Source organism: Dermacentor variabilis, chromosome 4 (genome assembly GCF_050947875.1).
Source record: "Dermacentor variabilis isolate Ectoservices chromosome 4, ASM5094787v1, whole genome shotgun sequence".
Classification (NCBI taxonomy): Eukaryota; Metazoa; Arthropoda; class Arachnida; order Ixodida; family Ixodidae; genus Dermacentor; species Dermacentor variabilis.
Genome location: NC_134571.1, coordinates 170,270,968 through 170,298,814, shown reverse-complemented (window position 1 = coordinate 170,298,814; position 27,847 = coordinate 170,270,968). Strand labels below are relative to the sequence as shown.

Sequence of the window (27,847 nt, the reverse complement as noted above, 5' to 3'; positions counted from 1 at the left end):
TGGAGGACAGACGACAAGATTCGCGCTCGCTTTGGAACATTTTGTCGTCTGTTCTTGCTTTTCTTCGATTGGTTATACATTGTAGGTGAGTAAACTTCAGTGCAAGATGTAAAGGCCAGAATACATGGAGCGAATATGCGACGAATGGTCGGCGTTCGACGCACGGCGGCGTACGCGCGACGCGCGGCGCCGGAGAAAACTTCGTTCGCCGCCGATCCAGCTGGCGCAGAAAAGTTCGTCGGGTGGCGACGATACCGGAAGCGGCAAACGAGCGGCGCCCCAAAGCGAGCCAATCAGGTCTCACTATCCGCCCCGACTTCCGGCTAGGCTTCCCCGCCTGTCCGTGTATCCCGATCCCGCTCTATCGTTCACGCCGGTCTCCCGCTTTTCGTATTCATGGCATCCAAAGCGGCGCGGCTGGAATTTAACAAGTTAATAACAGCCATGGTTAGACAAGCTCACGTGCGCTACTTTCGGGTCTACTTGCTTCGGCCGCGCGCGCGTTGAACCACAGAACAGAGCCGCGGAGTTGGAGGAGCCGAAAGTTGTTTACCCGCCCAGTGTTGCCACAACGCATAGCATCGCCGCTTTCTTTAAACTACATCGGCACATGAATGTCTCAAACACATAAAAAAGACTAGAAATCATTTCTAAACAAAATTTTACGCGTTTTTAGAGTGTTCCGTAATTCAAAAGCGATTATAATTGTCGTTAAAGCTTTTTTTTTGTCAAGTGTTTCACGACAGCGCATTTGCCTCGTCTGGCCACACTGATAACAACGCAGCGACTCGCCGGCGGCGGCCGGCCTGTCTTCGCTCCATGTAGCGCAGCCCGGCGAACATACGGCGTCGCGCCGCGGCAGATTTTCTGCCGCCCGAACTTCGTCTTGAAAGTTCGCTCCATGTATTCTGGCCTTAATATGCGTGAATGGAAACATTTTATAAGGATCTTACTTTAAGAAAGCGCTATTTGTGTAGCCATATCTACATTTTAGACGAAGCCTCTTACAACACCAGCCAACACAAGCCTCGCAGACACATATACCATCATTCTCATGACGGCACAGCGCCCCTTAGGAACCTCCCGTAGACGGTAGCGCCTGATTTCCCTCTAGTGTTATAGCGAGAAACTCTATGATGTCAGCTATGGGCCAGTAGCAGTCGCATATGGGAGTGCGCTATATCACGAAAGAAAGCGTCCAGAAAAGAGCAGGCCTATGTTCATATGAGAACATTTGAGAGAAAGGTGACTTCGCGCTCCGTTTGCGAGCTCCATGCGCCGCGCACGACTGCAAAATTTGGCTGAGATGTTCGCACCAGCGTATGCTATCCACGCACTGTGTTTTCTCACCAAGGCCGAGGGTTGGTTCAGGATCCATTTGGAGGTGTGCTGGCTGAAAATGTTTTTCGAGCCTTTATTGCTCCTTTGGATAGCCGTCGATCCAGTGATGGCACTAGGAAACCTCAGTTCCCTGAGGGTGCGACAAATAATTTCTTTATCTGCGACGAGTTCAAAACGGACGCCAAAAGCAGCATGGCCTGGGACGGGTAAAGGTGACCTGTCACGTCACCGAAACTTGTCTCGTTGCACCACATATTACTGCCACTATGGCCAAGCTGCCAAAAGCTGAGTCGATTCAGCAATAGACGGGACAGGAGGGGAGATAGTGCCCCCCCCCCCACTTTTGTTTCCAAATTTTGCCGCTTTCGGCTAAGCGGTCATTGTACGGCCTTCAAGAACCTCACCCCGCCACTTCTGCTTTCGAAGCGATGATCACTTTCGGCGATAGTACCTCGTCGTCGACTGTGTCGCCGTCAGGCGGGAGCTGATTGGCTGGTTGAAGAAAATCTGGTGAGCTCCTTAGCTGGTTGTGCCCTACGTCACGCAAAGGCGATCGCCGCAGAGGAAATCCTCTGATGAGTCTCCTTTTTCACGTTCGCTCCTACGCTGCGCTTTAGGCGCGTTTGGAACGGATCGTGCAAAATGTGGTGTAATTTATCATTTGTGCTGCTGTCGAGAAATCGAGACTTAGTACCGCAGTTATGGAGTGAAACGATAATTAAAAAAAAGGAAAAAAAAAGCAGAATACAAAGCTTTTTGGGTCAGTACTCCCTTTATGGCCAATAGTAAATTTTGTTTCTACGCTGAAAATTGCTACGCTCCCTCTAACGAGCGTTCTACCGCAATATTTTTTTCAAATTAGTTCATTATTAGCAGCGATAGAAATATTTGAAGTGTCGCGAACCCATGATTTCAGGAGGCGAGCTTCACTGTCAAAATGGACGCTCTCTCCACTTGCCCCGTCTAGCCTCCGCAAGCAAAATTCCTTCCCCGCGTTCTCCCGTACCGGAGACGGAGGACCGCGTCACCTACGCGTCTCTGAGCCCCGCTTTCTTTTTGTTTCTCGTGTTTTTGCTGCGCGGAAGGCTTCCGGTTACAGTCCTTCGCCCGTGCCCACGAGCTGTTGCGTTTGCGCTTGTTTCGTTCCGCTCCGTGCAAGAGCTTCCAAGCTGTGCGCGATACACCTGCGTTGTTATCTGGCGGCTGCTGTGAACTGGATCCGTCAGTGGGTGCACATTTGGAGAGGCTGGCCCGGTTCACGGATGTTTGCGGCGAGACACCGCGTCATTGTACCGCTGGCACCTGACTGGCGGTATCATAAGTGAGTGCCACATAAACACTGAGGCAGACGCTCGCGGATCACAGAGCATGACCGTGCTCTGGCACATGTAGAAAACGGCATACTTTCGTTCCCTGTGCGTGCGACTGCACGACGTGGGAACAACAAGCAGACGAAACAGAAGTGCATCTCTTTTTCTAAGGTACGAAGTAAAACAAAAACAAGATAAACACGCAGACATTCGGTTCGTGTGTTTTATTATTTGCTTAAACTTTAATTCGTCTATTGAAGCAACATGACAAATAAATACTTGCTGTTGCATTTACTAATTTTCAAAGTCACGCGTCACTGTGAGTGACGTCACAGCAGTGCCAACTACGTAGGTTCACTTGTGCGAATGACGTCGACTGGGAGCGCGGCACCCGCGAGGAGAAGCGAGCACGACTTTTGGTTCGAAATTTCAGCCGTTTTCGTGAGGCGTAGCGGTGTAATACTTTGCAGGCACGATTGTAATCGCACATTGTATGCTCCGCTCGTGCCAGCTCATGATGGCCAGACCTGGTGAGAATTGGTCTGCAAAGGAACACTGAAGAGAAAAATGATTTCTTCTGTATTTCAGTAAATCACCCTTCTAAAATGCCAAAATCACCACTCGTACCACGATAAGACGCTTGGTGAGCCAGAAAAAGTGCAATAACAAAACACGGGTGCTGACGCCTCCTTGAAGTTCCCGCAACAGTTCACTGTGATGTCATGGATTTTGACACTGTCTTCTAGCTTGTCTAGGGCATAGTTAATTCTAAATTGTGTTCTCATGGAGCCAGAGATTGAAAATGGCGAGTTTCGGAAACCTCTGCTGAGCAAAAGTTGCCTGAATATGAAAAAAACACTTTCGTGTCGACACAGTGACGTACCGCCGTTCGGAATTCGGCCCGAAATTCAAAAACTTCGACCTTCATTATTTTCTTGTAATAATCAACCTATTATTTCGAAATTAACGGCAACAATGTCTTCAAAAACGTTCTTTCCGTCTAAACTGATTTATTGTTTTAATGTCCTTTGAGCTTTGTACAGCCCCTAGAATATTGCATTCAACACCGTAGCTTTTGCGTGAATCGCGTTTTTATGAGGGAAATGTCTACAATTTTGAAAGGTTTCCATGAACACCTGCCTGTTCGTCAAATATTGGAGTGGTTGCCGAGAAAACTGATTTCTCTTTTTCTGTGTATTTAAACAGAAGCCCCCGCTTCCTGTTAAAGCACAGTGCAATCCACTGCCCACATATTTGCAATACGCGGCACCTATATAAGGGTCTGGAAGTTCAGACCTTTCGTGGGCCACCAGAAGACTCGCACTTAAGTAATAATGTGTAATTAATTAATCGGAATCTGTTACATTTGTTGATAATATTGCAATTAAAGAATTGCATTTTTTACTTGGTAACGCTCACTGTAATTCAGTTAATATTTTCAATGACCAATTTACATGTAAATAGTTACTTTACTGACGAGATAAGCTGTAACACGTGACGCAGCTTTAGGAACCTGAATTTGGTGGCAACTGCAGCACACAACGCCCGAGATTGTGCCGCGCAGCAGCCTCGCGGTTGCGCATGCTAAGACGGGCAAGTCCGGGAGCTCAGCATCTTTCTCGTGTTAACGCTCAACCAGGCGTTGTCCGCCGAATCGAACCGGAGCTGGCATGTCTCGATAGCGACTACCACTTGGGACGTTAATGCCACGAAATCGCCCACGGACCATTTGTACAGCTTCTCATTGGTCCAACCGGGGGCGTCTCCTTGTAAGACCAGCAACTATGAAACCATGAAACGCCTACACTTCACAGAGGACCCAGCTGCTGAGTAATGACAGCCTTGCGCGCAAGATGTCCGCACGTTAGAGCACCGACCCAGCGTGCACATTTGATCGATTATTCATGATCACAGCTGATTCTGAACGAATAATAAGTTCAAACGGAAGTAACGTAAGAAAATTGATTTATTTTGATTATTTGCGTAATTATTTTCGTCGGACACTAATTGGTCACAGTAATCAATTAGATTTTTGAATGAAGCACTTGTGATCAGTTACCTTTTCTGTAACCTGTAAAAGTCTGCCCACACCAGCGTATGCTGTGCGAATTGCGCACAAACGTATACCGTATATATACATTGAGAGGACGACAAAACTCAAAAGACAGTGCTAGTCACAGGTATACCGGCAGGAACACAAGCACTGCGTTAATTTTTTAGCAGAATTGTGGCGTAGCGAAAACCAGGCATGACAGAAACAACATGAATCATGCGCACACTTTCAACTAATGTATTTCCAGGAGAAAACAGGCTATATAGAGCAGATGCGCATAAGCATAGCCAAAAGCGAAATCTGAAAAAAAAAATATTCGTTACTGCGGATCACAATAGAATGTTCACTTATGCATGTGCACCCCCCTCCCCCCTTTTTTTTGGATGAAATATGCCTCTGCCGACTCGCGTGTTATTGCGTCGCAACTTTGTTTTAGAGTTCGAGTCGCTGATAGCGCGGTTTCACAGCCTGCGCCCAAGGTAAACACATTGTTTATATTTTTTTTTCTTTCGGAAATAAATGTATTGCAAGTATATTGCGTCTGGCGCGTGTAAGTTCTGTCGTCCCTGGTCTGTTGTTGCGCCGCAATTCTGGTGTATATATATATATATATATATATATATATATATATATATATATATATATATATATATATATATATATATATATATATATATATATATATATATAAAATTTGTAAATGAGAATAAAGAAAGGAGGGTTAACCGAGGGGCCCGACTTTTATTAGTCATATCATCAGAAGCCAAGAAACACTGACACAGAGGAAAACATAGGGGAAATCTTTAAGCACAAGTAAGGTTGCCCTCGGTCTCAGTGTTTGTTGGCTTCTTATGATATGACTATATATATATATATATATATATATATATATATATATATATATATATATATATATATACACACACACAACTAGTCCAACAATGTGTTTGATTGAGCCCTCTTAAAGGCCTGACGGCTTAAGGTCGAGGCATCTGTTTCTATCGTTTCTCCTGGCGGTTGTCGTTACCGTCCACTTATGCCATTGGCACTTCTGCCTACTATTGCGACATGTTCCACACAAAGCAAAACAGATCATCGTTTATTCGGACACACTCGTTCATGATTTTGAAGACAGTGCCTTCCTTAGCGAGTCACCTCCACTTTTCTGTGTCTGGATTCTGGGTTTCTAGCATTTTTCGCTGACCGATCCCGAAGAAAGTGCAATCTGAAAACGCGGGCCAGTGCCGAAAGTAGTGTAGTCTAAATTGGGGCGTTTCCATGGGTATCTAGAATAAAACTAAGTACAGTAAAAAAAATTAGGCACTCCTACTCACTTCCTACTCTCCCAACTGAGCGCTGAAGCTGTAAGCGCCATGCGCAGTGACTGTGCCCATTGTTACCCCCAAAGTTGCTCAGGAAGACATTGTCTTTGATGGACTTCCAACTGGGTGGTTGAATCGCATTCCAACTATTCACTGCGTAGGCGCCACCGTAGAGGTCATCATGGACTTTGAGCGCACAGAGTCGGTGATCGCGTCGGCGTGCATTGCCCTTTTCTACACTTTCACGGGCGGCCTCTACTCGGTCGCCTACACGGACGTCATCCAGCTCCTTGCCATCTTCTTCGGCCTGGTATGTTGTCCTTTGGTTGTCTTTCCTGCTAAACATTCTCCATAAATGATACTGTGTGTGAGGACAGTAAGAGGCATCTGCATAATCTAGGACCTCGTAAGGTCCTAGATGAGGTCCGATATCATGCCTTGAGGCAGGGCGTTCTGGAATTGTTTTCTGACTAACGTGCCTTCAGAAGCCTAAATTTAAGGAGGGAGCTGGTTAACGTTTCGATAGGTGGACCTATACTAGTCGAAGGTGGCCTTGTCATGCTCGGAGGGCTGACAAGGCACCTTTGACAAAGATAAGTCCACTTACTGGAACATTGGCCAGGGTTCCCGAGGCGCTTTTTCCCTGTTTATGTAACTTCAGCACCACAGTCTTCAGTAGTGTAATTGTGCTTTTCTATATTGGTCACATGGCACATGGCTGATGGCGTGTCCTTGCCCTTCGTCGCTCAGTGGCTGTCGGTACCCTTCGCCATGTTCCACCAGGCAGTGGGCCCGATCTCGTACCCGAGGAACGACTTTGTGGGTAGCGTCGAGTGGCAGGACTTCGGCAACTACTGGGACTCCATGCTCCTCCTCATGATGGGCGGCGTGCCCTGGCAGGTTGGTGGACCATGTGTCCCGAACCGACTTATCACCGCTCGTGTAGCCACCTCCTTTACGCCGGTTCCAGGCTAGTGCACGTACTACTCTCCTGCCACAATAGGAACACAAATACCCTCTCGCATTCAGCGGAAAATAATGTTGCTGCGTGTACTATTCGCCGCACGTTTTCCAATGGTGCATGGACCTGCGAACCTGAGGCTAATGGCTTTTCTGTAGCGTTCGGGAAAGTCGCCTATCTTTGCAGTGCGTGCTCGAAAAATACTGCGGTAATAGAAGGGGACTCAGTGACACATAGAAGCTGTGCTAGAGACGTGGACAGGTACGAAAACCTGTTATATCTGGCAATGTCCTGCATGTCTAAGGAACGGTCGATTGAAGTCCTCGCCTGCTCTAGCGCTGCTTGTGCAACGTGACAATTCACCGACTAAACCAAGTTTCCCTGCTAAAAGCGGCCCGCCGCCTCTCTCCTTACTACCTGTCGCTCTGCAACAAGCTCAACAAGGTGCGCGCGCAGGTCTACTTCCAGCGGGTTCTCTCGAGCCGCACGGCCGAGGGCGCCGAGCTGCTGTCGTACATGGCGGCGTTCGGCTGCCTGTTCATGGCCATCCCACCCGTCGTCATCGGCGCCGTCGCCAAGGCAGCCAGTGAGTGCTGCAGTGCTACGCAGGGGAAAGCAGAGTGCGCGGCCAGTGCCAGCGACTTGTAATTGCCAGAATCACGGAGTAGAAAGAAAGGGCCCAAGTCCATTGCACTACAGAATTGGGTCTCATCAACCAGCCCGCCCGGTGCAGTGTCAAATACGCTTCAGCTGTCAAGGAAAGCTTGCATGGAGAGGGCATTCATAACCGATGGACATAGCCTGTAAGGATATGCCGCTCGGTGCCCGACGAGACAGGAAACTCGTGACGATCACAACGAACGGCACGTACCGCGCGTGGGAGAAATAGCAGGCCCCACTGTGCGGGGTTATCGCGGCGGCCATTTCAAGTTCGTCCTTTGAAGCTGAAGCTGCCATGCTCAGATAGAATTCGAGACGTTATGCATACGCCGCGGAGAGCGGTATTTTCCGTTCCTGATCGGTTCTTGCCCCATGCATGGCTCGCTTTCACCTACGCGTATTCGCACCGCCAACTCTTTCCTGTGCCCTTGCGTGCAGACTTTACGAAAGCGGGCTACACGAAGGCCGTTCCACTGACGGGCGAGGCGACGTCGCTGACGTTGCCGCTGGTCCTGCAGTACCTGACGCCCGGCTTCGTCTCCGCCATGGGGCTGGGCGCCGTCTCCGCGGCGGTGATGTCCTCTTCGGACTCGTCCATCCTCAGCGCGGCCTCCATGTTCGCCTGGAATATCTACAAACTCGGCATCAGGCAGAACGTGCGTGCTCCGCCCGGTCCCTTTGTTTGTTTGTTTTATTTTTCTTCTTGGCTAACAGGGGTGCGCTAGCGTGGAGCTTCGTTCTGTAGCCAGTAGTGCAGAACGTCACAGGGCACTGTGGATTTCCTGCGGTGGGTAATCATCACAGAAGGCACAGTGTGCACACACGGGCAGCTGCCACTACGGTTCGCTCAATCTGAAAAAGTTGGAGCAGAGAGCGTGCATTTCAGATGAATGGGCATTGGCACAATAATCACGTAATAATGACGCAGCGGATTATGATATGTAGAGGCGGTGACTATACTGACTTCTTACAGGAATCGGTACGTACCGTTTGAAATGAGAGAATTCTTTCCAAAGAAATTATCGCTCCTTATTATAAGATAAAGGATTGACCTTGGCCGATATTTCCGGATAAAGAAGCCATATCAGCGTGGAGACCGCGACGTCTGACGTGACGCAGCGACTCGGTCGCGCTGCCACCGTCTTTGCGTGATAACCGAGAATACGAGTATTGTTTTATTTATTATTTTCGTAAGTTCAAAATAGTCATTTCAAAGAAGACATAAATACAGAAAGAGGTCCCATAGTGAAAATATGTAATTTGCGAGACCCATTGGTAATGCTTACGTCAAAGAAAAACATTCATCCCTGCTTCACCTATAATCCTTAATGCGAAATACAAAAGCAGCTCTATATGCGTTTTCATTTTGCGATATATTGGCTGGCGCGGACAATCTGTCTCGTGCGGCACGTTGAAAAGGGAGTGAAGCGTCACGCGACTGCGTCGCTCGCCGGGTGATCACGACAAGCAGCGTGTGGGTGACGCGTGGGCGCAGTTCACAGCAGCCGTCGCAGACAGGCCTCCGCTCATGCAGCGCGTTGTTTCCATATATAGTATCGTGCGACGCGAACGCCGCATGTCATCGGTGAACAGATGAGGGCCCACTCCTCTGGCGCCATCGTGTAGTGGTCGTCGCAAGCCTTGCGCGGCACTACGCTTTGCTTCTCACGCTGCGCTCAGCGTTCGCTTTCATTTTTCTCTGTCCCTTTCACTCGGTTACGCCGAGGGACAACGCCGACGCTCGCCGCGTAAATGGGCGCCAAAGAGCTGCCCTCTAAAATAACTATACAATGAACAGCATCAGGCTATTCAGAACATGTAGAGCAGCTGTAACATCATTCACTGTAGACCGGCTTTCAGTATATACAACGTTGCGAACAATCCTATTTATGAAAAATACGATATTCATTCTACAAGTCTAAACATACAGAAGAACGTTGCAAATAAAAAGGATAATGAAAAGTTAACTGTATTTATTCCATGTTAACGCAAATTCCTTTCAAATGAATCAACAGAACCCTCTTTTATACCACCCGGCACTGAATTCCACATTGGAACGCGTTAAATATTCGCAGTGAGCTTGTCGTAATTAGTCGTGGGCGTAAGTTTTAAGTGGTTATTTTACGTAACAAGAAGCGTCGATGGAACATGACGAAATAACTAGGATGTAGCAAAGGAAATGGAAGCTTTCCGGAAACGTACTTAAACATGAAAATTCCACTATATTTTTCCAGATTCTGCATTGTTAAAATGTTATGCGTAAAATGTAACGAAGGAGTCTAAGACATAAAACCGCTAAAGATTATACGTATTGCTTGATTCTGAACGTGTTGAACTGGGGATAAGTGAGTAACTTACGTGTTGTCCCATGATGGGATGCAACAGGTTATATGATTGGGGGTGCGCTATGTTTTTGCTTCTTTTTCGATTTATTCTGCAGTATAAGTTTACGTGTTCTTTGGAATCGCAATATTCCCTTCCAGCGTGATGCTATTCTTGTCGTTACAGTGTCCGTTCAATTGGCATTCCGTGCTTCGCAGGCCACGGAGAAGGAGGTGATCGGCGTGATGCGCGTGTCCATTGTGCTGGTGGGCGCGCTGGCCACCTTCATGGCGCTCACGGCCGACTCCATCTACGGCCTGTGGTACCTCTCCTCGGACCTGGTCTACGTGATCCTCTTCCCGCAGCTCGTGTGCGTGGTCTACCTCAAGGAGCACGTCAACACGTACGGCTCCTTCGCCGCCTACGTGGTCGGCTGCTTCCTGCGCGCGGGCGGCGGCGAGTCCATTCTCAAGATACCACCCTTCATCAAGTACCCATTTTACGACTACGAGGAGGGCGTGCAGCGCTTCCCGTTCCGCACCTTCTCCATGGTCATCAGCTTCCTCACCCTGGTGGCGGTGTCCGGCATCACCTCGTGGCTCTTCGCCGGTGGACGCGCGCCCCTCGACTGGGACGTGTTCGGCTGCTTTCAGCCCGACGCCAAGGTGCTCGACAAGCCGCCCTTGGTTGAGGGCGCGGAATTGAAGGCGCCTTCCGCTGTCGGCCCACCGCCCGCTGCCCCCGAGCCTGCGCTCACGCCGATCACGGCGGAGACGTCTGCGATTCCGGGCGGTAGTGTGTCAGCGTCGACTACACCTCATGACGCCGCAGGGATCACGCCTCATAGCACCTCGGAATACAAGCTGTCACCTGTCGAGAAGATTCCCAGTCGCATATCGCAGCACTCGTAAGTGAACCGGCGAAGAGTCTTGTTTTTAACGCGATAGCGTTAAGGAGCTCGTGTCGCAGAAAAGCCGGTGTCGTCGGCGTCGGCGTCGGCGTCCGCGGCGTTGGCCGTGAGCGATAAATCACGGCAGGCACTTCATAAATAAAAAGCAACTTCCAAGATGGGCTGGGTAGGAATCGAACCAGGGTCTCCGGAGTGTGAGACGGAGACATTACCACTGAGCCACGAGTTCGATGCTTCAAAGCGGTACAAAAGCGCCTCTAGTGAACGCGGTGTTGCCTTAGAAACGAGCTGTTTCTACGGCTCAGGCGTGCGTCGCTTGCTCAGGCGCACATTTCGTTGTCGCGCCGAACGCTGCGTTGCTCGACGCTCACCGCGTCCGATGCGGGGCGCGTAGTCGCTGCGCCGTAGCCCATTGTCTTACACCCCTTGGCGGGTCGACGGGAACGCTGTCGCGTTCCACTCTTGAAGGCGAAGCTTAAGCGTCCTCCAATTTTTTTTCCTTTGTTTTAGAGCGGAGCTCTTAGACGCCTGTTCCTGCGGCGAGCGTCTTTGTGGCCGAGCGAACGAGCTCCGCGAATAATGAAAGCGAACGCGGACTGCAGTGGGAGATGCACGAAATGCGGTAGCGCAGGAGGAGTGTGCCGCGGAACCATGAGTGAGGCTGAAACCGGAGGAGGACCGGAGGGGTACGGCCTGCGCATGCGCTAAGTTGCCGATGGGCCAGGCAGCCTCAGCCTCGTGGGCAGCCTCATCTGCGCTTCGGAGGGGGGCAGGGTGTGGGGCGAGGAGGGCTACGCTCGTCCGCGGCGTCATATGCTGAGGTCAGTCCGCGGTATGTGGCATGAGGACCACTGCTCCTGCAAGGGACGATGCCGAGCGGCTGCGAGGGAGGCTTGGTGTCACGCTACCGTGGAAGTTGTCGCCGCTGACACTGAAGGCACGACTTCCCAGCGATGAAGAGCCACTGTTGTCCTTGGTGGAACGAAAGCGTGAGCATAAAAGCGTAGTGTCGCGCAAGACGGCCTGTGCGGCGACGATGGCTATGTGCGATATGGCGCCAGAGTAGCGCGCGCCGTCTGTATGGAAACCAAGCGCTGCATGAGCGAACGTCTGTCTGCGGCGGTTGCTGTGAATCCCACCCACGCGCTGGCACCACGAGCTGGCTCTCGCGATCTCCGGATTAGTGAGACAGTGGTGCCACACTTCGCTCCGTCTGAAACGTGCCACACGAGACTGATTGCCTGCGCCAGCCAATATATCGCAAAATGATGGGAGTATCGTAATGATCGATTTTTTTTTGCGCATACATGAACTATGAATGCTGAGTGCACTTAGTGGGTTCCGTGTATCAAGATCGAAGTGTGCGCTCACTGACGGGACGTATGGACACACAAACGATCGACTACGACCAACCTTGATGCCGGCGCAGATATCCGAACGATTCGAAAACATCTCGATCAGTCTAGGCGCCCCTCCGCAACCCAGCGCTCTGGAATAGTGGTCATATTGTTCTTGTATATGGCTCACGTATACAAGGACTCAATTCGCCTCGTTGCCTCTTTCGGCAGATATCTACAGGGACACCGTTGCAGCTGAATTCTCCACGTTGTTGAGGGCGTACATCGGTTTATCTTGGACATAATGTCCGAAATAAACCGCTGCTCATCAGAGCTGCGTCGGAAAGAGAGGCACAGCTGCACAGGGGCACTATTCGCAACAACTAAAGATAAAATCTCCCGATTTCAAAAGTATCCGAATTCGTACTAATGACATCAATCACATAATCAGCGATGTAGCAAAATTAATAAACAAGTACGTCAGGGTGGGTCTGGGGAACACCACTGCAGTCCAGTTCGTGATATTGCAAAGCTGAATCCGCAAGCTGAAAGCTGCTGTACCACTGAGTCGGTTTGCGTTTCTTGGCGAGGAAACGCTTGGGTGCCTACACACTTGCGCTTAACTGAGATTATACATAGAAACGCGCTACATTCCAGAAAAGTTCCCGTTCACCTTTCTTTTGTCCGAAGAAATTGAAATAAACACTGGTATTTTACACGCCAAAACCATGATTTGATTATGAGGCACGCCGTATTAAGAGACTCCAAATTGATTTTGACCCTCTGGGTTTCTTTAACGTGCGTCCAATGTACCGTATACTGGCTTTTGCATTTCACGCCCCATCGAAATGCGGCTGCCTCGGCCGGTATTCGTTCGCTCGCCCTCGGGCATAGTAATCCCACCGCAATAGCCACTGCGTAACAATGACGGGTAAAAAAAGAACCGAAATTCGAATCATTAGACTATGTATACAGCTACTTTGCGCCAGTCAGCGCGGAGGAGTTGCCCGTTTCCAAGTTTGGCGAATGACGTCGCATCGATACTTCGCGTGCGCTTGGCCAAAAAATTCGGCACTGAACGGCAGTGCCGTTGCATGCTTCACGTGCGGTCTGGGCGAGTAAAACAGGGCCCGTGTTCACAAAGACCTCTTCGGCTAGAATTGTTCCCAAGAAAAAAAAGTCGGCCAATCCTGATGCTGGACGTACCATTAGCGAAGGGCGCCAACCAAGGGCAGAGATCACTTAGAATATGAAAGGTTTGTGTGAATTCGGCCCCAGATTTTCTCGATTACATTCAAACTAGTCTCCTCGAAAAGACATTCGCAAAAGAAAAAAAAAAAGGCGGCATTGTAAATTTTTGTGCCGGCGCCAGTTGTTCGCTTACTCTTTTAGGGCCGCATCTGATTCCAGAACGGAGATGTGCGCTTTCGCAGAGAGAGAGAAACGCATTCCATTCGGCCGGTATGCTCCGACGCAATATTATGTAAACATGTGCTTCAAGCAAATCGTTAGAGGCGTCATAGTTACTCGGACGTTTCGAAGTAATTTCGACTGCGTCGGTTTGAACACACTTTTATGCTGTTTCGTCTACTTATTCTGCTCTATAGATGGGGTTCTGCGTAGTCGTGCAGAAGAATATAGATTCACTAGCTCGCTTCGATGGTACTCAGTGTAAACGTGGCTGAGGGTCGCTTTTATACCGAAACATGCAATGACTGTTTGTGTTCAATACGGTGTAACATAATTCGGTTTTAAACAAAATGGGCTCCAATTCATGTAGCGAAGGTGGTTGGCCAGCGAAGCTGTGTGGTGTCACTTGATCCTATAGACCAATTAGACGGAGCCTATTACTGGGTGCTGCCGAGCCTGAGCGCGAAGCCGTCGTGCACATTGACGTTGTTGTTCCTTTCGTCGTTCATCCTGTTCGCGCTGCTCTTCAGGAGTCCTAACTGTGCGTGGCTCGCTTTGGGCAGGAACCGCTGCGCCCTGCCTATGGCCTGAGCACGACGCCGTATAGTGTATACTGACGTCTGTTTCTGTCGCCGCTGCATAATGTCAAGTGGTGGTGACGTTGAAGAACACAGTAGCAACACAACACAGCAGTAGCATAACCTGAAGTGGCCGCGAAGCGGTAACTGCAGCTTATACGATGGCATTTCCACGAAAACGATATGCGCGAAGGTGAGTGGGGCGAGCTTTCTGGTTCTCTTTTTTTCCTCGCACGGCTGGCTGTTCTGTTATAGCGTTGCAGTAAACTGCGCTGGGTAGCTTGGTCGGATATCAATTCACAAATATTCTTTTTCTTCCGTTTCTTTTTACTCCAGTATAGCTTGACCTGGCGAAGGCCTTTCTCGCCACTTGCATCTTGCATGACAAGATGACAGGAAGCAATGCGTCCTCACCACTGCCGGACAGTCACACCCACCGTCAGGTCACGCGATTAAGTTACCTTATTGCGCCGTTATTACGTGCGCTACAGAGCACATTCAAAGAAATTGGAGTATGCTTAAGCTTCGCCTTCCCCGCAGGGGCGTATGCGTAAGCACGCATTTGGTGTGCCGCGACACCACGTACCCGAGCACACGAGGGTTGGACCCTCCCGCGTGTAGCCGTGCGCGGCTTAACCGTGTCTGGGGAAAGGGGGATCCTGGAGGTTGAGCCGATTCTGGGTGTCTGTACCTTTAAGGCCCCCCGGCGGAGGCAACACACCTCTTTGGCCTCTGCTTCACATAGACGGCACCTCCAGACTGACCCACCTGGAGGAAATCGCCAGTCGCCTTTTCGTGTCCTCTTCTCCAATCTTCTTCTTTCTCTCCCACTTTCCCATCTTTCCTGTCTTCTCTTCACTTCATATTACTTCCGTATTTCCTGGCGGCAAGGGCTAACCGTGTGTGATATATTCAACCTTGGGTATATACATTAGGTTATAGTGGCGCTGTATAGTTGGCGTCTGCAGGTTTCTTGGAATCTGTAGCGTCCCCTTGTTGGGCTCCGTGGTGGGTGGCTACCACCGCCGCCGAATTTTGAAACCATCCAATGGCAGAAGCGTTCCCGCGACTTTCAGATCGGCCTCTGAAAAGAGGTCGCACCGAAGCAACTTTCCAGTTCTTTTTAAAACCAAGCGAAAACACATTACCGAAATACCATGTTTTTCACAGTGAAGGCAACACCATCGTTAGAGAACTGTCGCCATTCACAGTATCGAAATGCCTAGCAAACACAATTGGATCGGGTTACAAGGCTTCAAGGATGGCTAGCGGAGACCTCCTCCTTGAACTGACCAAGAAAAGTCAACTAGAAAAGCTCGCCGAACTCACCAATATCGGTGACATCGAAGTAACAATCTCTCCACACCGCTCACTCAACACTAGAAGGGAAGTTATATCTGAAGAAGACTTCTTGAACCTCAGCGACGAAGAGCTACTCGAAGGATTTCAGGAGCAAAACGTAATTAATGTTCAGAGAATAACACTACCACGAAATGACCAACACATCCCGACTAAACATGTGATCTTGACATTTGGTAGTAGCACTGTCCCTAGTTCACTGGACGCAGGATATCTGAAAATCAACGTCAGACCGTACATACCCAACCCAAGGCGGTGTTTCAAGTGCCAGAGGTTCGGGCATGCATCTCAATCATGCAGAGGAAAGGAAACATGCGCGAATGGTAGTGCCAACGACCATCCATCTGACAACTGCATTGGTCCCGCACAATGTGTCAATTGCAAGGGCGATCATCCTGCTTACTCGAGGAGCTGCCCTTGCTGGAAAAGAGAAAAAGAAATAATTGCAATCACAGTAAAGGAAAAGATTTCATTCTACGAAGCGAGGAAAAGGCTAGGGCACTTACCTCAAAAAAGCTATGCCAGTGTGACGCGGCAGGGGGCAGCGTCACACCGGCCTCAGGAATCTACAGGGTCCACGTCCGGTACCCCTGTAGAAACCCCAACCGCCCCCTTGGTGGCTGCAGCCAGTGCTGCTCCATCAGCAACGAAGACGGCCCAGCAGACCACAATGCCGCAGGGCCCGAAGTTGAACCGCACTCCACGGCCCGAGACGCGGGTCTCAGCGCCTGGCTGTCGATTGTCCAGCGCCTCGGAAAAGGCGATGGAGGTCGATCCGAAAACCCCTGCATCATTGACGCCAAAAGACCCGCGTTCCTTGGAGCGCTTACAGAAGGATAAGCATATTATACCTTCGCTGAGGAAAGGAAAGGTAACCTGAACGGGGCGGTTACCGCCTTTCATAAGAGTAATCAGCTTTTAAATACATGTCACCTACAACTCGTAAGCTCACACACACAAGTAACTTTTTTTCCAATCTCAATAACATGGCTTTCATCATTCATTGGAATTGCAGAGGCCTAATTCACAATCTAGGTGACATCAAAGACATTATAAATAAGTTATCACCAGTGACATTCTGCCTTCAAGAAACGAACCTAGGACCAAAGCATACACATTTTCTTAAAGGCTTTACAATCATAAACGACCGCGAGCACTCCAGTCGTCTATCAGGAGGTGTCGCTATTGTCGTTCAAGGCGGCATCCCTACACGGAACGTTTCACTAAATACTGCGTTTGAGGCAGTAGCTGTCACCGTTTTAACTTTTAAGACTGTCACCATCTGCTCGTTATACATCCCTCCCCATACCCATTTCACAACTCGAGATTTGGAAGATTTAATTGTCCAGCTGCCGGAGCCTTTTGTTTTAGTTGGACATCTTAATGCTCACTGCACTCTTTGGGGTAGCGATAAGAATGACCAAGAGGACAAATTATCGAAGATTTTATTTTGAATAATATCTGTCTTTTAAATTCAGGTGAGCCAACTCATTTTTCACCGAGCTCACGTAATTTTAGCTGTATTGATTTAGCATTTTGCTCTCCAGATATCTTCAGCGATTTTAAATGGGACTTACTGGAGAATCCATATGGCAGTGATCATTTACCTACTTTAATCCACCTTACATCAACACTACCCATTATATCCCACAAACCACGCCACTGGAAGTTACAAATGGCCGTCTGGGCTGTTTTTACGGAAAGTGCCAGGGTGGAGGAACTTATTTTAACAGACCTAAGCATTGAGGAAATTAATGAAAAGTTTATCAATTGCATAATTTCTGCAGCTTAAGAGGCCATTCCGCAATCTTCTGGCGTGGTTCGGAAAAACCTGAATCCTTGGTGGACACGTGAATGCACCGTAGCAAAAAAGCAGCAGAACAAGGCCTGGGGAATTTTACGCAGATACCCAATTCAAAACATTTTTCGCAATTTCAAACAAGCCAAAGCGAAAGCCCGATTTATTTGGAGACAGGCGGAAAAATTGTCTTGGCAGAGATATGTATCTACAATTAATAGCACCGTCACATCCAAAAGGATGTGGGACCAGGTCAGAAGTTTAAGGGGGACTACTCACCGTACACGATACCCATACTCACACCTTCAGGCACTCGGACAACACTACAAGAACAAGCGAATATACTTGGGGAACATTTCTATAACGTCTCTAGCTCGGCTAAATATAGGAACATGTTCTTAAAATACAAACTGTCGGCTGAAAAAGAGAAACTACCAACCACTTGTGTGTCAAGGGACGAATAAAACGCTCCATTTACGTTACAAGAGCTTAACAGGGTTCTCTGTACTGGCAAGAAAACTGCAGTAGGTCCTGACCGGATCCATTATTCCATGCTTGCACACCTGTCCCCAGCATCCGTAGATGTTCTCCTTAAATTTTTTAACAACATATTTGAATCCGGAAGCACGCCAAAAAGTTAGAAAAACGCAATAGTTGTGCCTTTTCTAAAACCAGGTAAATCCCCCACATCCCCAAGCAGCTTTCGACCCATCGCGCTGACAAGTTGTTTGGCGAAAACATATGAAGGTATCGTAAATGCCAGATTAACTTTCACGCTTCATATACGGAACTCCATTGATTCTCTTCAGTGCGGCTATAAAAAAGGGTGTTCAACGACAGACCACCTCGTCCGACTTGAACACGAAATACGTGAGGCATGCGTACACAAACAGCACTACCTGGCAGTGTTCTTCAATTTAGAAAAAGCGTATGACAACACGTGGAGGTTTGGAATCTTACGTGACGTCGCCGCGTTAGGAATCCTTGGCAAAATGCTAAACTGTATCGCAGATTTTATGTCCAACAGAACATTCCAAATCCATTCAGGCACTGCGCTCTCGCGCACGTTTATCCAGGAAAACGGCGTGCCACAGGGTTGCGTACTTAGCACAACACTCTTTATTGTAAAATTGAACTCTATCAACAAAGTCATTCCCACCTCTGTTATGCACTCCATATACGTCGATGACCTGCAAATAGCGTGCCGCGCCTCCAACTTACCAACATGTGAAAGGCAGCTCCAGATAACAATAAATAAACTAATGGAGTGGGCTGAGAAAAATGTCTTCCGCTTCTCTACTCAGGAAACTGCTACAGTGCTATTTTCGCAAAAACGAGGGTTGTACTTAGACCCGGATTTAAAATTGAATGATGTTGCGCTGCAGGTAAAACAAGAATATAAATTTTTGGGAGTAATCTTTGACAAAAAACTGAACTTCCTTGCCCACATTAAAGCACTAAAGATTAAGGCAAATAAAGCGTTGAATATCCTCAAAGTGTTATCTCACAAGCACTGGGGTTCCGACCGAACGTTTCTTTTACGTATTTACCGGTCTCCTGTTCGTAGCCTTTTAGACTACGGCGCCATTGTTTACGGCTCAGCCAGACAGTCCTACATCCAACGACTTGATCCAGTACATAACCTTGGACTGCGTCTGGCCAGTGGTGCCTTCAGAACGTCACCTATTCAAAGTTTATACGTTGAGTGAAATGGACCCTCATTACAGCAGCGCAGAGCATTACTCACAGTCTCTTACATACTCAGGATTCAGTCATCACCGCAACACATAGCTACAACATCCTCACACAATGCAACTCACGCCTACACTATACAAATAAACCGAACATGATTAAGTCGCTTGTCCTGCGATATGAGGAGTATGTCCGGGATTACGACATTCCTCGCGAAGTGCTCCGGGTTGCCAGAAAGCCAAAGCGTTTGCCCCCGTGGCACGACTTTGAACCGTTGTGTGACTGGACATCAATGCCCAAACAATGAGACGTTCCTTTCCTTCGAGCGCTTCCTAACCTTACGTGCGGCCACCTTAGCGCGAAGGACCGATGGAGGAAGCAAGCGTACTCTGAAAGCTCCCTTCACTTGTCCTCAAGTAAGGAGCGGTTGCCGCATGCCTGGGTTCGAGATTATCTCTTAAGAGCTTTACGCGAACACCATTATTCAATAAAAAATGTTGTATCGTCGCAAAATCTTTAAATTGAAGAGCTAATATAGAGAAGCGTGGACGCTTTCTTCTAGTTTTGTTTACTAAACTTCTTTAAAAAGTAGCGCATTACAGTGCAAAACCTGATGTGCTCCAGCAACGCTGGCACGCCGGCGTCGCGCAACGCCTAGCAACGCCTAGCAACGCTTCCATGCCGCACGCGTGACTGAAACGAATATGCCTGGTAAGACGTACTGTGCTCGCGCTTCTCCGCAGGTGGGCGACAGCGCGCATGCGCAAGCAAACGTCACGTGGTTAAAGGGACACTAAAGTGAAAAATGATTTCTTCTGCATCAGTAAATTACCGTTCTACAACGCCAAAAACACCACTCTTACAACGATAAGACGTTTGGTAAGCCAGAGAAAGCGCAAGAACGAAATACGGGTGGCGACGCCTACTTAAGTTCCCGCAACTGGGGGTTGTGACGTCTTGGATTTTGATGGCATCTTCTAGGGCCTACAAACTATATAGGGGTACAGATTGGCTTCATTGTGTTCTAAAGGAACTAAATATAAAACATGGCAAGTTTCGGGAACCTTTATTGAGCCAACGCGGCCCAAATGCGACAACATACTTTGGAATCCCTGACGTCACGTTGACGTACCGGCGCTGGCGTTTCGGCGCGAAATTCAAATACTGATACTTGGACCTTCATTTTCTCATCTAATAATCAAACTATTGTTTGGAAATGACTGCCTGCAGTGTTCTCAAACAACGCTTCATTAGTCTAAACTGATTTGTTGTTTCGCTTTAGTGTCCCTTTAAGCAGTGAGGTGAAGCGCTCGTTCAGGGCAAAAAGCGGCGTAAGGACGCATGAAGGTAGCTTTGGAGCTACCTTATGCTGAGGAAGCACCAAGGAAGCCTTCACCGAGGGTCCCTCAGTAAGGAAACTTTCAGAGTGACATAAGGTAGCCTCACCTCAATGAAGGCTCAGTAAGGAAGATTTCATTGTTTGGCCCTAACACATTTAAAGAAGAAAGACACCCCACGCGAACACATTATACAAGAATTCCGTGCCCTTCAGTACAAATATCAAAATAACAGGCAATATTACACTGATGGCTCTAAAACGAAAGAACTCGTGGGTGTGGGGGTCGTAACGGAAAATTGGGAAGAAAAGTATTCGATTGCTACAACATGCCTCTGTTTTCACGGCCGAAGTTATCGCTGTATGGGTTGTTGTTAAAAAGATTATCGCTGATAAACACAAAATTGCAATCATATACACAGATTCTTTAAGCACACTGAAGGCTATACATCTGAAATCTGAGTGTGAATCCCTGATTGGAGACATTTTAAGCATGGTGGCTTTTAACGAATACGGGAGGTTAATTCGTTTCTGCTGGGTCCCAAGCCATGTTGGCATACCGGGTAACGAAGCAGCTGATAGATATGCATTGATGGCAGCGCACAAATAAATTACAAACACAACACTCCCATATAATGATAGCATCCGCGCAATTAGAAAAGCCTTCACGGTAAAATGGCAGCGCGAATGGGACCGTTGTGCCGACAACAAGCTACATCTCACAAAACCCATAGTTGGCGAGTGGAAGTCATGCTATCATCAGGAGCGGTTCATCGAAGTAGTTTTATGCCGACTGCGCATTGGGCACACACATCTCACACGCAATTACTTACTTACGAAAGAAGACACACCAACATGCGAGAAATGTCAACAGCCACTAACAGTTATGCACATATTACTCATATGTACGCAGACTGAAACACACAGACGAACACTTTTGCACAAATTATATCAACTACACATACCTCTACACCCTGCTTTAATTTTAGGTGATGATCCGCTAGTCCCATTATGTGACGTCCATAAATTTCTAGACGACACTGGATTTTTACATAAAATATAGATTACTAACACAACTTTTTACTTTATAAACTGGATTTTAAAACACCTCGTGTTTGGCCTAGCATAGCCTTAGCTGCTTTTGCGCCATTAAACCCCATTTAACTAACCAACTAACTAGCTTCGCCTTCAAGAGTGGAACGCGATAGCGTTATCGCACTCCGTTTGCACCGCCTACTCAAACGATATATGCGAGCCAAACGTCGCGATCGGCTCGGAGAGCCGGGCCGCTACGCGTCATAAAGGCGCACGCGATCATGGGGCGAGTGGCGCGCCACGCGTCGGGGCAGCGCCGTACGATGCGAGGAGGGGGTCTTCTGTGTTTACCGCAACATGGCCCTGCGTGTGCGCAGAGCGCAGAAGAAATGTAGCGGACACGTACTTCGCTACTCGTGAAACTGCGACGTCTGTAATTTACATGGTCGTAATTACCGATATACATAACAGTATAACTTTCTGCGGCACGTTTCTAAGGCAACACCGCATTCACTAGAGGCGATTTTGTACCGCTTTCAACGACCGATCTCGTGGCTGAGTGGTAGCGTGTCCGTCTAACACTCCGGACACCTTGGTTCGATTCCCACCAGCCCATCTTGCAAGTTGTTTTTTTTTTATTTATGAAGTGCCTTCCGGCATTTATCGCTCACGGCAAACGCTGCTGACGCCGACGACACCGGCTTTTCTTCGACACGACCTCCTTCACGCTGTCGCGTTAGAACACCAGCATAACGTAGTGCAGAAACGGAGCAGTAAACGCACTAATACGCGTGACCAGGCGGTGCAATAGTTAGGCTTACGAGCGGCAGTGAGGACGCGCTGATCGCTGTCATTTGCAAATAAGAGATCTAAGTGGCAAAAAGACTTTCGCCATGCTAGAGAAACTGCGCAAAATAGGGGACCTTTATTTAATATTCACGAAACAACAAAGTAGGCGCCACAGGGACTCGAACCCCGGTTCACAACATGGGAGCCAGCGACGCTACCGCTGCAACTTGCCGAACCGTTTTTAGAATTGTGTTGCCATAGCAAAAATAAGGACGCTCAAGGCAAATTTCCGTCGATGGCCTCGGCGTCACCGTAATCCGTATAAATTCCAACTTCGGGTAGATTGCGGCGACACGCTTTGCTGTAGATGCGAGAGAAAGCTCGAGAAGGTGAGCCGCGAAGGCTAATGGCTCGATGCGGCGGCGGCTGCTCGCGCGCGCTATAGGGAAGAAGCAGGGAGGGTTCGCCCCGTCTTCTCATGAGTGCAAGGAGGGGGTAGGAGCTGGGAGATGTGCGCGTGCTAGAAAGGGGGGGGGGCGGTGTGGCTGGGCGTGATCGCCCGCGCCCTACCTTAGAGTTAGTCTGTGGTGAGTTCGAAGACTAGGCGATCCGAGATAGGCGATGGATTTGTGTACACTGTGTTCTCGCGTGTTTAGTTCACAGTGAAGAGAGATGAAGTACGAAGGTGAATTCGCTCGCCGCTGCTGCCGCGCTATTCGTCACGCCAGCATTCGGACAGCGAGTGTCCGTGGTCATCGAGAGAGATATGTTCGTTTTTGCCTATGCACGCGTCACAATGTGCACAATTAGTAAGCGAATGTTTACATCAATTTATGCAGCTTATAAAACTACCAACCTTACTTTGCATAGCTGTCCAATTTGCTGTCGCAATCAGTGCTTCGGCTTTCGGACGAAACTGCGAGTTTTGTTTATTAGCCACAGACTCAATATTGGTTGGGCCTTTGCCGCAATACTGTTGGTAATTTTGCGTTTTGAGAGACCGGTTATTGTGCAGTTTACGTGCATTGCTCTAGCGTTTTATGCTTTACCATATTTAACACCTAGAGCCACTTCTTTATGACTTTTTCTCGTTTTAACCTTGCACCGCACTATAGTACTGATTGCTGTCGAAAGGTGCAAGGACACGTAGATTTTCGCGCTTGCGTGCGCAGGATTTCACATAGCATATTTTATGACGGGAAAGTCAGCCTGTGTGAGAAGGAGTTTGCATGTTTTCTAACGACTGTAATGGGAAGGTAGCGCGAAGGTCCGACGTAGTCTTAGACACTTCGTAACCGAAAGGTTACTCTAACCTCACCACGAATAAAGGATCAGTAAGCCGAAAAAAGCGCGAGGATGAAAGGCTGGTGGCGACGCCGCCTTGAAGTTTCCGCACAAGCTCGCGCCGTGACTTCACAGGTGGGCGGTTCCTTCTCGGGCTTAATTTGTTATCGGCAAAAGTGGAGTTCATTGTATTATAAATGAGGCAAAAACTACAATTAGCAAGTTTTGGGAGCCTTTACTGAGCCATGACGGCCAGATATAAAAAATAAACTTTAATATCTGTGACGTCACACTGACACATCGGCGCTGGGTTATCGACACGAAAAAAAATAATGGAGCGGTACTTCAACCTTAACTTTCTCTCCGAATGATCAACATATTTCCGCGAAATAACGAAAATATAGTTTTGAAATAGCTTATCGGGACTAAACTTGATTTAGTGTTTCCCTTCAAGTGTCACTTTAAGCGCGGTGATTGCACCAAGTAAGCGGTCCCTTCTTTTGTAGGCGACGTAATGGACTGTAGTTTGCTGCGATCGCGGACGCGACAGTTGCCGCAGACAACCTGCTTACCTTGCAGGTTTTGTATTGCCCTTCATTGTGAGCTTTCTGCCCACACACAGTTTGTTCGCTCGATAAGCGGACACGGCTCGACCTTAGAACAGTGGAACTTCGGGGAAGCGAGGACCTGTATCTGTGGCATTTGAAACCCTGATCACGAGCACCTCACCTATGGGGTAGTAGTACGTCAAAGTATGGAAAGAAAAGCTTGCGGTGACTGAGGAGTTGCACCGGATTTGAGAAGCGGTTGAAAAAGTATGAGCCCGTTCTCATTTCTTTTGATTTCCGCCAATATCTCGTATGGTTCTTTTGCACAACTTTCCTTTGCGCCTCACTTGAGTATAGCTTGGTTGTCTTTGACGTACGACTTGCTTCAGTGTGCCTTAGAAGTACTGAATGCTGGACGTGTTGGTATTCCATAATCAAGAAAGAATGGCGCGACCACACGTTGACGAGAAAGAAAAAAAAAATGAGCGGCGCTCGTTCGTGTTTTTCTTTCTCATCCCTGTGTGTTTGCGCCATCATTTCATGAGTATTCAGTTTGTGTGCACCTGAGCTTTCGTGTTTCTCTTGTAATCGATAACTATTCTTGTGGAGTTATTCATGCTCTTGCATACAGTCTCCACTTTCTCCTAGGAGCCAACGTGCGTTGCTTGTGGATCGAAGAAACTATGGAACACTTGTTGTGCCCTTACTCTCAGGACGACATTTTTAATGAGGCCTCTTTCTGGTGACAACTTAAACTAGCTAAACTCCGTAGAATCTTGGTTTCAGCTAGTCGCTGCAGGTGTCATATTTCCGACAATGAAAGGCGCCAAAATAGACGCGAACAAAGATGTCCAGTGGTATGTCTCTTTCTCCGCGTCTATCTTGCGCCTTCGATTTGCTGAAACATGACTCCGTATCATTTCCTGATACCAAAATGTACACGCGTCGATGGCGTGAAATATTCGTACAAATGTGCAGATCAAGTGCAACTGCCTGAGTGATCGGCTAAGTAGTCCTCGTGTGCCTATTCCGCTGTGCGCGCTCGTCATTGTCGACCTCCCTGCCTCGACTCGCCTTGCTTTTTGTCTCCCCTCGTTGCCAATTGAGCGTCTCCGCAATGGGTGTGTCTTGCAGAGCTGAAATTACGTCCAAAAGTCACCGGTCACCAGCGAAGGGTGACGTCAGCAAGGACGCGAGCGATACGTCCACCAGCAAGCGCAAGCGCAAGAAGCACCGCCGCTCCAGCCAGGAGTCAAGCAAGTCGGCGCAAAGCGTCACCCCGCAGCCGGCGCAACCGTCGGCCGCGCACGAGCCCACAACCGAGGCGGGGCGCCACTGAGGTGCCCTGGTGCCGCCGCATTCGCAGCGAATGCCACGTTGGTCGTGGTGGCAATGATAAAGAGAAAATGCGCTCGTCTCTTGGGAACCAGTTCGACTTGGGTATTTATGCACGCAGCCGATCCTCTCTAACTCTTAACCACGCATTCTAGTACGCTTCCAGCGCTGTAGAGGTAAAGGTCCAAGAGGATGCACGCAAGTAGCTGCAAGATATGCGCAGCCGTAACAGGTTCCATAGAGGTGCCCGAAGGTAACCGATGCGTACACGAGACGGGCCATGGTTAGGCCGCATGTCCACAAAGTTAGTTTGTGCGGGGTAATGAGGCGCTGTCGCTGCTGGCCGGTAGTGTTCCTGTTTGCAAGCGTCAGTGATGCTTCTTTGTCTGGACACGCAGAATATGCTAATGGTTCTGGGTTGACGAGGCGGGACGGATAGAAATTCGCTGCTTACTTTTTCGGGCCGTAGTTATCGGGTGTGAACACTATAGCACATGGCCTGAGAACGACGGATATGCACGGAAGGAGGCGCGGCTGCTAGAATTTTCATTTGCACAAATTTACGGTGCCAGCGCAGCACAGAAAGGCGCCATGGCTCATGAACTAAGGACGTGTAAGTGGAACAAGACGAGTGATGAAATTAGGCTGTGTTGCCTGCTAACGTGCCCCGACTCACTTTGTTTTAGAAGTTATCAATTCATGTTTCAATTACATACAACGATAATATTCTTAATTTTCTAGGCCTGTGCGACAGGTGATATTCCACTGTCGCACATAATTGCCAATATTCGATTGTACTTAGGCTTCAGACGTTCGCGAAAAATGGCATTCACCTGCATTTCAGGTTCCCACATCCTTGCGATAGAAGACATTCGCCTTTCCGTCTCATACACATTTTCATTAGCGAATCAGAGAAATGATTCTTTTATTATCATAAATCATCGAAGCGCAGACCAAGGCACAGGTCGTGCGGCTGTCGACCACCAGGGCCGGCAGGCGCATCCTAGAAGAAGCAGCGATAAATGCCGAGGCAGAGTGCAACGCACGCAAGATTGCGCTCAGCGCGGCGGTCAGGGCCACTTTCAAGGTAGAACCGCTTCCGAGAAACGTCCACCCGCAATTCAACGAGGGGCGCTGAAAGGCGAGGGCCCGAGCACTGCTGAAATTGACTGCCAACTGCCCGGGACTGGCGGCATTTGTAGACGCGGCCCAGTACGGGCGCAGCGACCGGTACGCGGCCGTCTCGATATGCTGGGATGGTACGATAATTAACGCAGCATCGGTCAAGGGGGTAACGTCCGAAGTGGCCGAACAGGTGGCAATAGCCATGGGAATGAGGGACCCCGAACGTCCTTACGTCTACACAGATTCGCGATCGACGGCAAGAGCATTCGCCTCGGGCTCGATATCCCGGGAAGCGGCGGCTGTCCTCGGCAGCGAGGGAGCCGCGGGTCATCACATCGTCAAATGGTTTCCAGCCCACATGGGGGCCGATGTGCACCCCGAATTTCCCAACGCCAACGAGCTGGCGCACGGACGCGCGCCAGGACTCTCTCTTTTACGAATTCCGGCTACGAATGTTGCGTGAACTTTTAGGAAAAAATATATCCTGCGGGCTAATATTTCTTAAACATATTTAAAGATGAGGCGAACAAGGTTGAGAAAAGGGATTGGGCAGAACTATCGACGATGAATATTAATTTAGCCATCCAATCCATGGCTGCAGTCCCCCACTGTGGGTGTGTGCCACAACACCACTCGGGTCAACAACTGCTACGACGACTGTCCAAGCGTGCGAACAGTCTAAAGGCATCATGCATGAGGCGCGTACTTCAGCCGGGTTCCTCTCTCTAGCTTCCCTCTGGACACGCTCTGTTTTCTGGCGGGGCCGTCGTGAAGTCCGCGCATAACAAGTGGCATACACACAGTGACCCAAGTGGCGCATTCCCAAGCAAACTGCCCAGATTGTTAGACTGTACAGCTTTAGGTATCGGCGCACGTTATTAGACTCAGCATACTCCGGGATCAGCCTGTATTTATGTCCACTCCAGGACGAAGGACGATTATCCCTGTCCGGCGCCAACCGATTCGAATTAGCGCCCGCGAATTTTCTAATTTCATCGCTCCATCTAGTCTTCTGCCGTCCTAGACTCAGTATTACAAGAATTCTGTTCGAAATAAAAATGCGTATAAGAAATAAATTTCGATGCTACCTGCTCAAACTTTTTGTGGCAATGCAAACGCTAAAGAGATGGCTATTTCCTTCGGTCAAGTTGACCTGACGCGTGTTAAATCGGCAAAAGAAGAGTCCCTGAAAAAGTCACTATTATCTAAATGCATGCATCTTATGCTTCTGCCTTTGCTGTGCCTACCTTGCTCCTCCTTATGTCTCCGTTTAAACGTAAATAATCGTTAATAAAGAGCGTACAGGCATAACACAAAAGGTGTTTGTTCATGGAAAACATAA

The 27,847-nt window shown here is 48.8% G+C and overlaps 1 protein-coding gene across 1 annotated transcript in view; it reads left to right on the top strand.

The window, feature by feature from the left end:
* Window positions 1-26,101, top strand: part of LOC142579937 (high-affinity choline transporter 1-like) — a 36,351-nt gene extending 10,250 nt beyond the window's left edge. Inside the window, exons 4-9 of the mRNA XM_075690616.1 lie at window positions 6,188-6,336; window positions 6,777-6,926; window positions 7,444-7,573; window positions 8,086-8,303; window positions 10,188-10,876; window positions 25,180-26,101. Of these exons, the coding sequence (XP_075546731.1) occupies window positions 6,188-6,336; window positions 6,777-6,926; window positions 7,444-7,573; window positions 8,086-8,303; window positions 10,188-10,876; window positions 25,180-25,384 (1,541 nt within the window). The 3' untranslated portion in view covers window positions 25,385-26,101. The remainder of the gene's footprint in view (window positions 1-6,187; window positions 6,337-6,776; window positions 6,927-7,443; window positions 7,574-8,085; window positions 8,304-10,187; window positions 10,877-25,179) is intronic.
* Window positions 26,102-27,847: the final 1,746 nt, after the last annotated feature.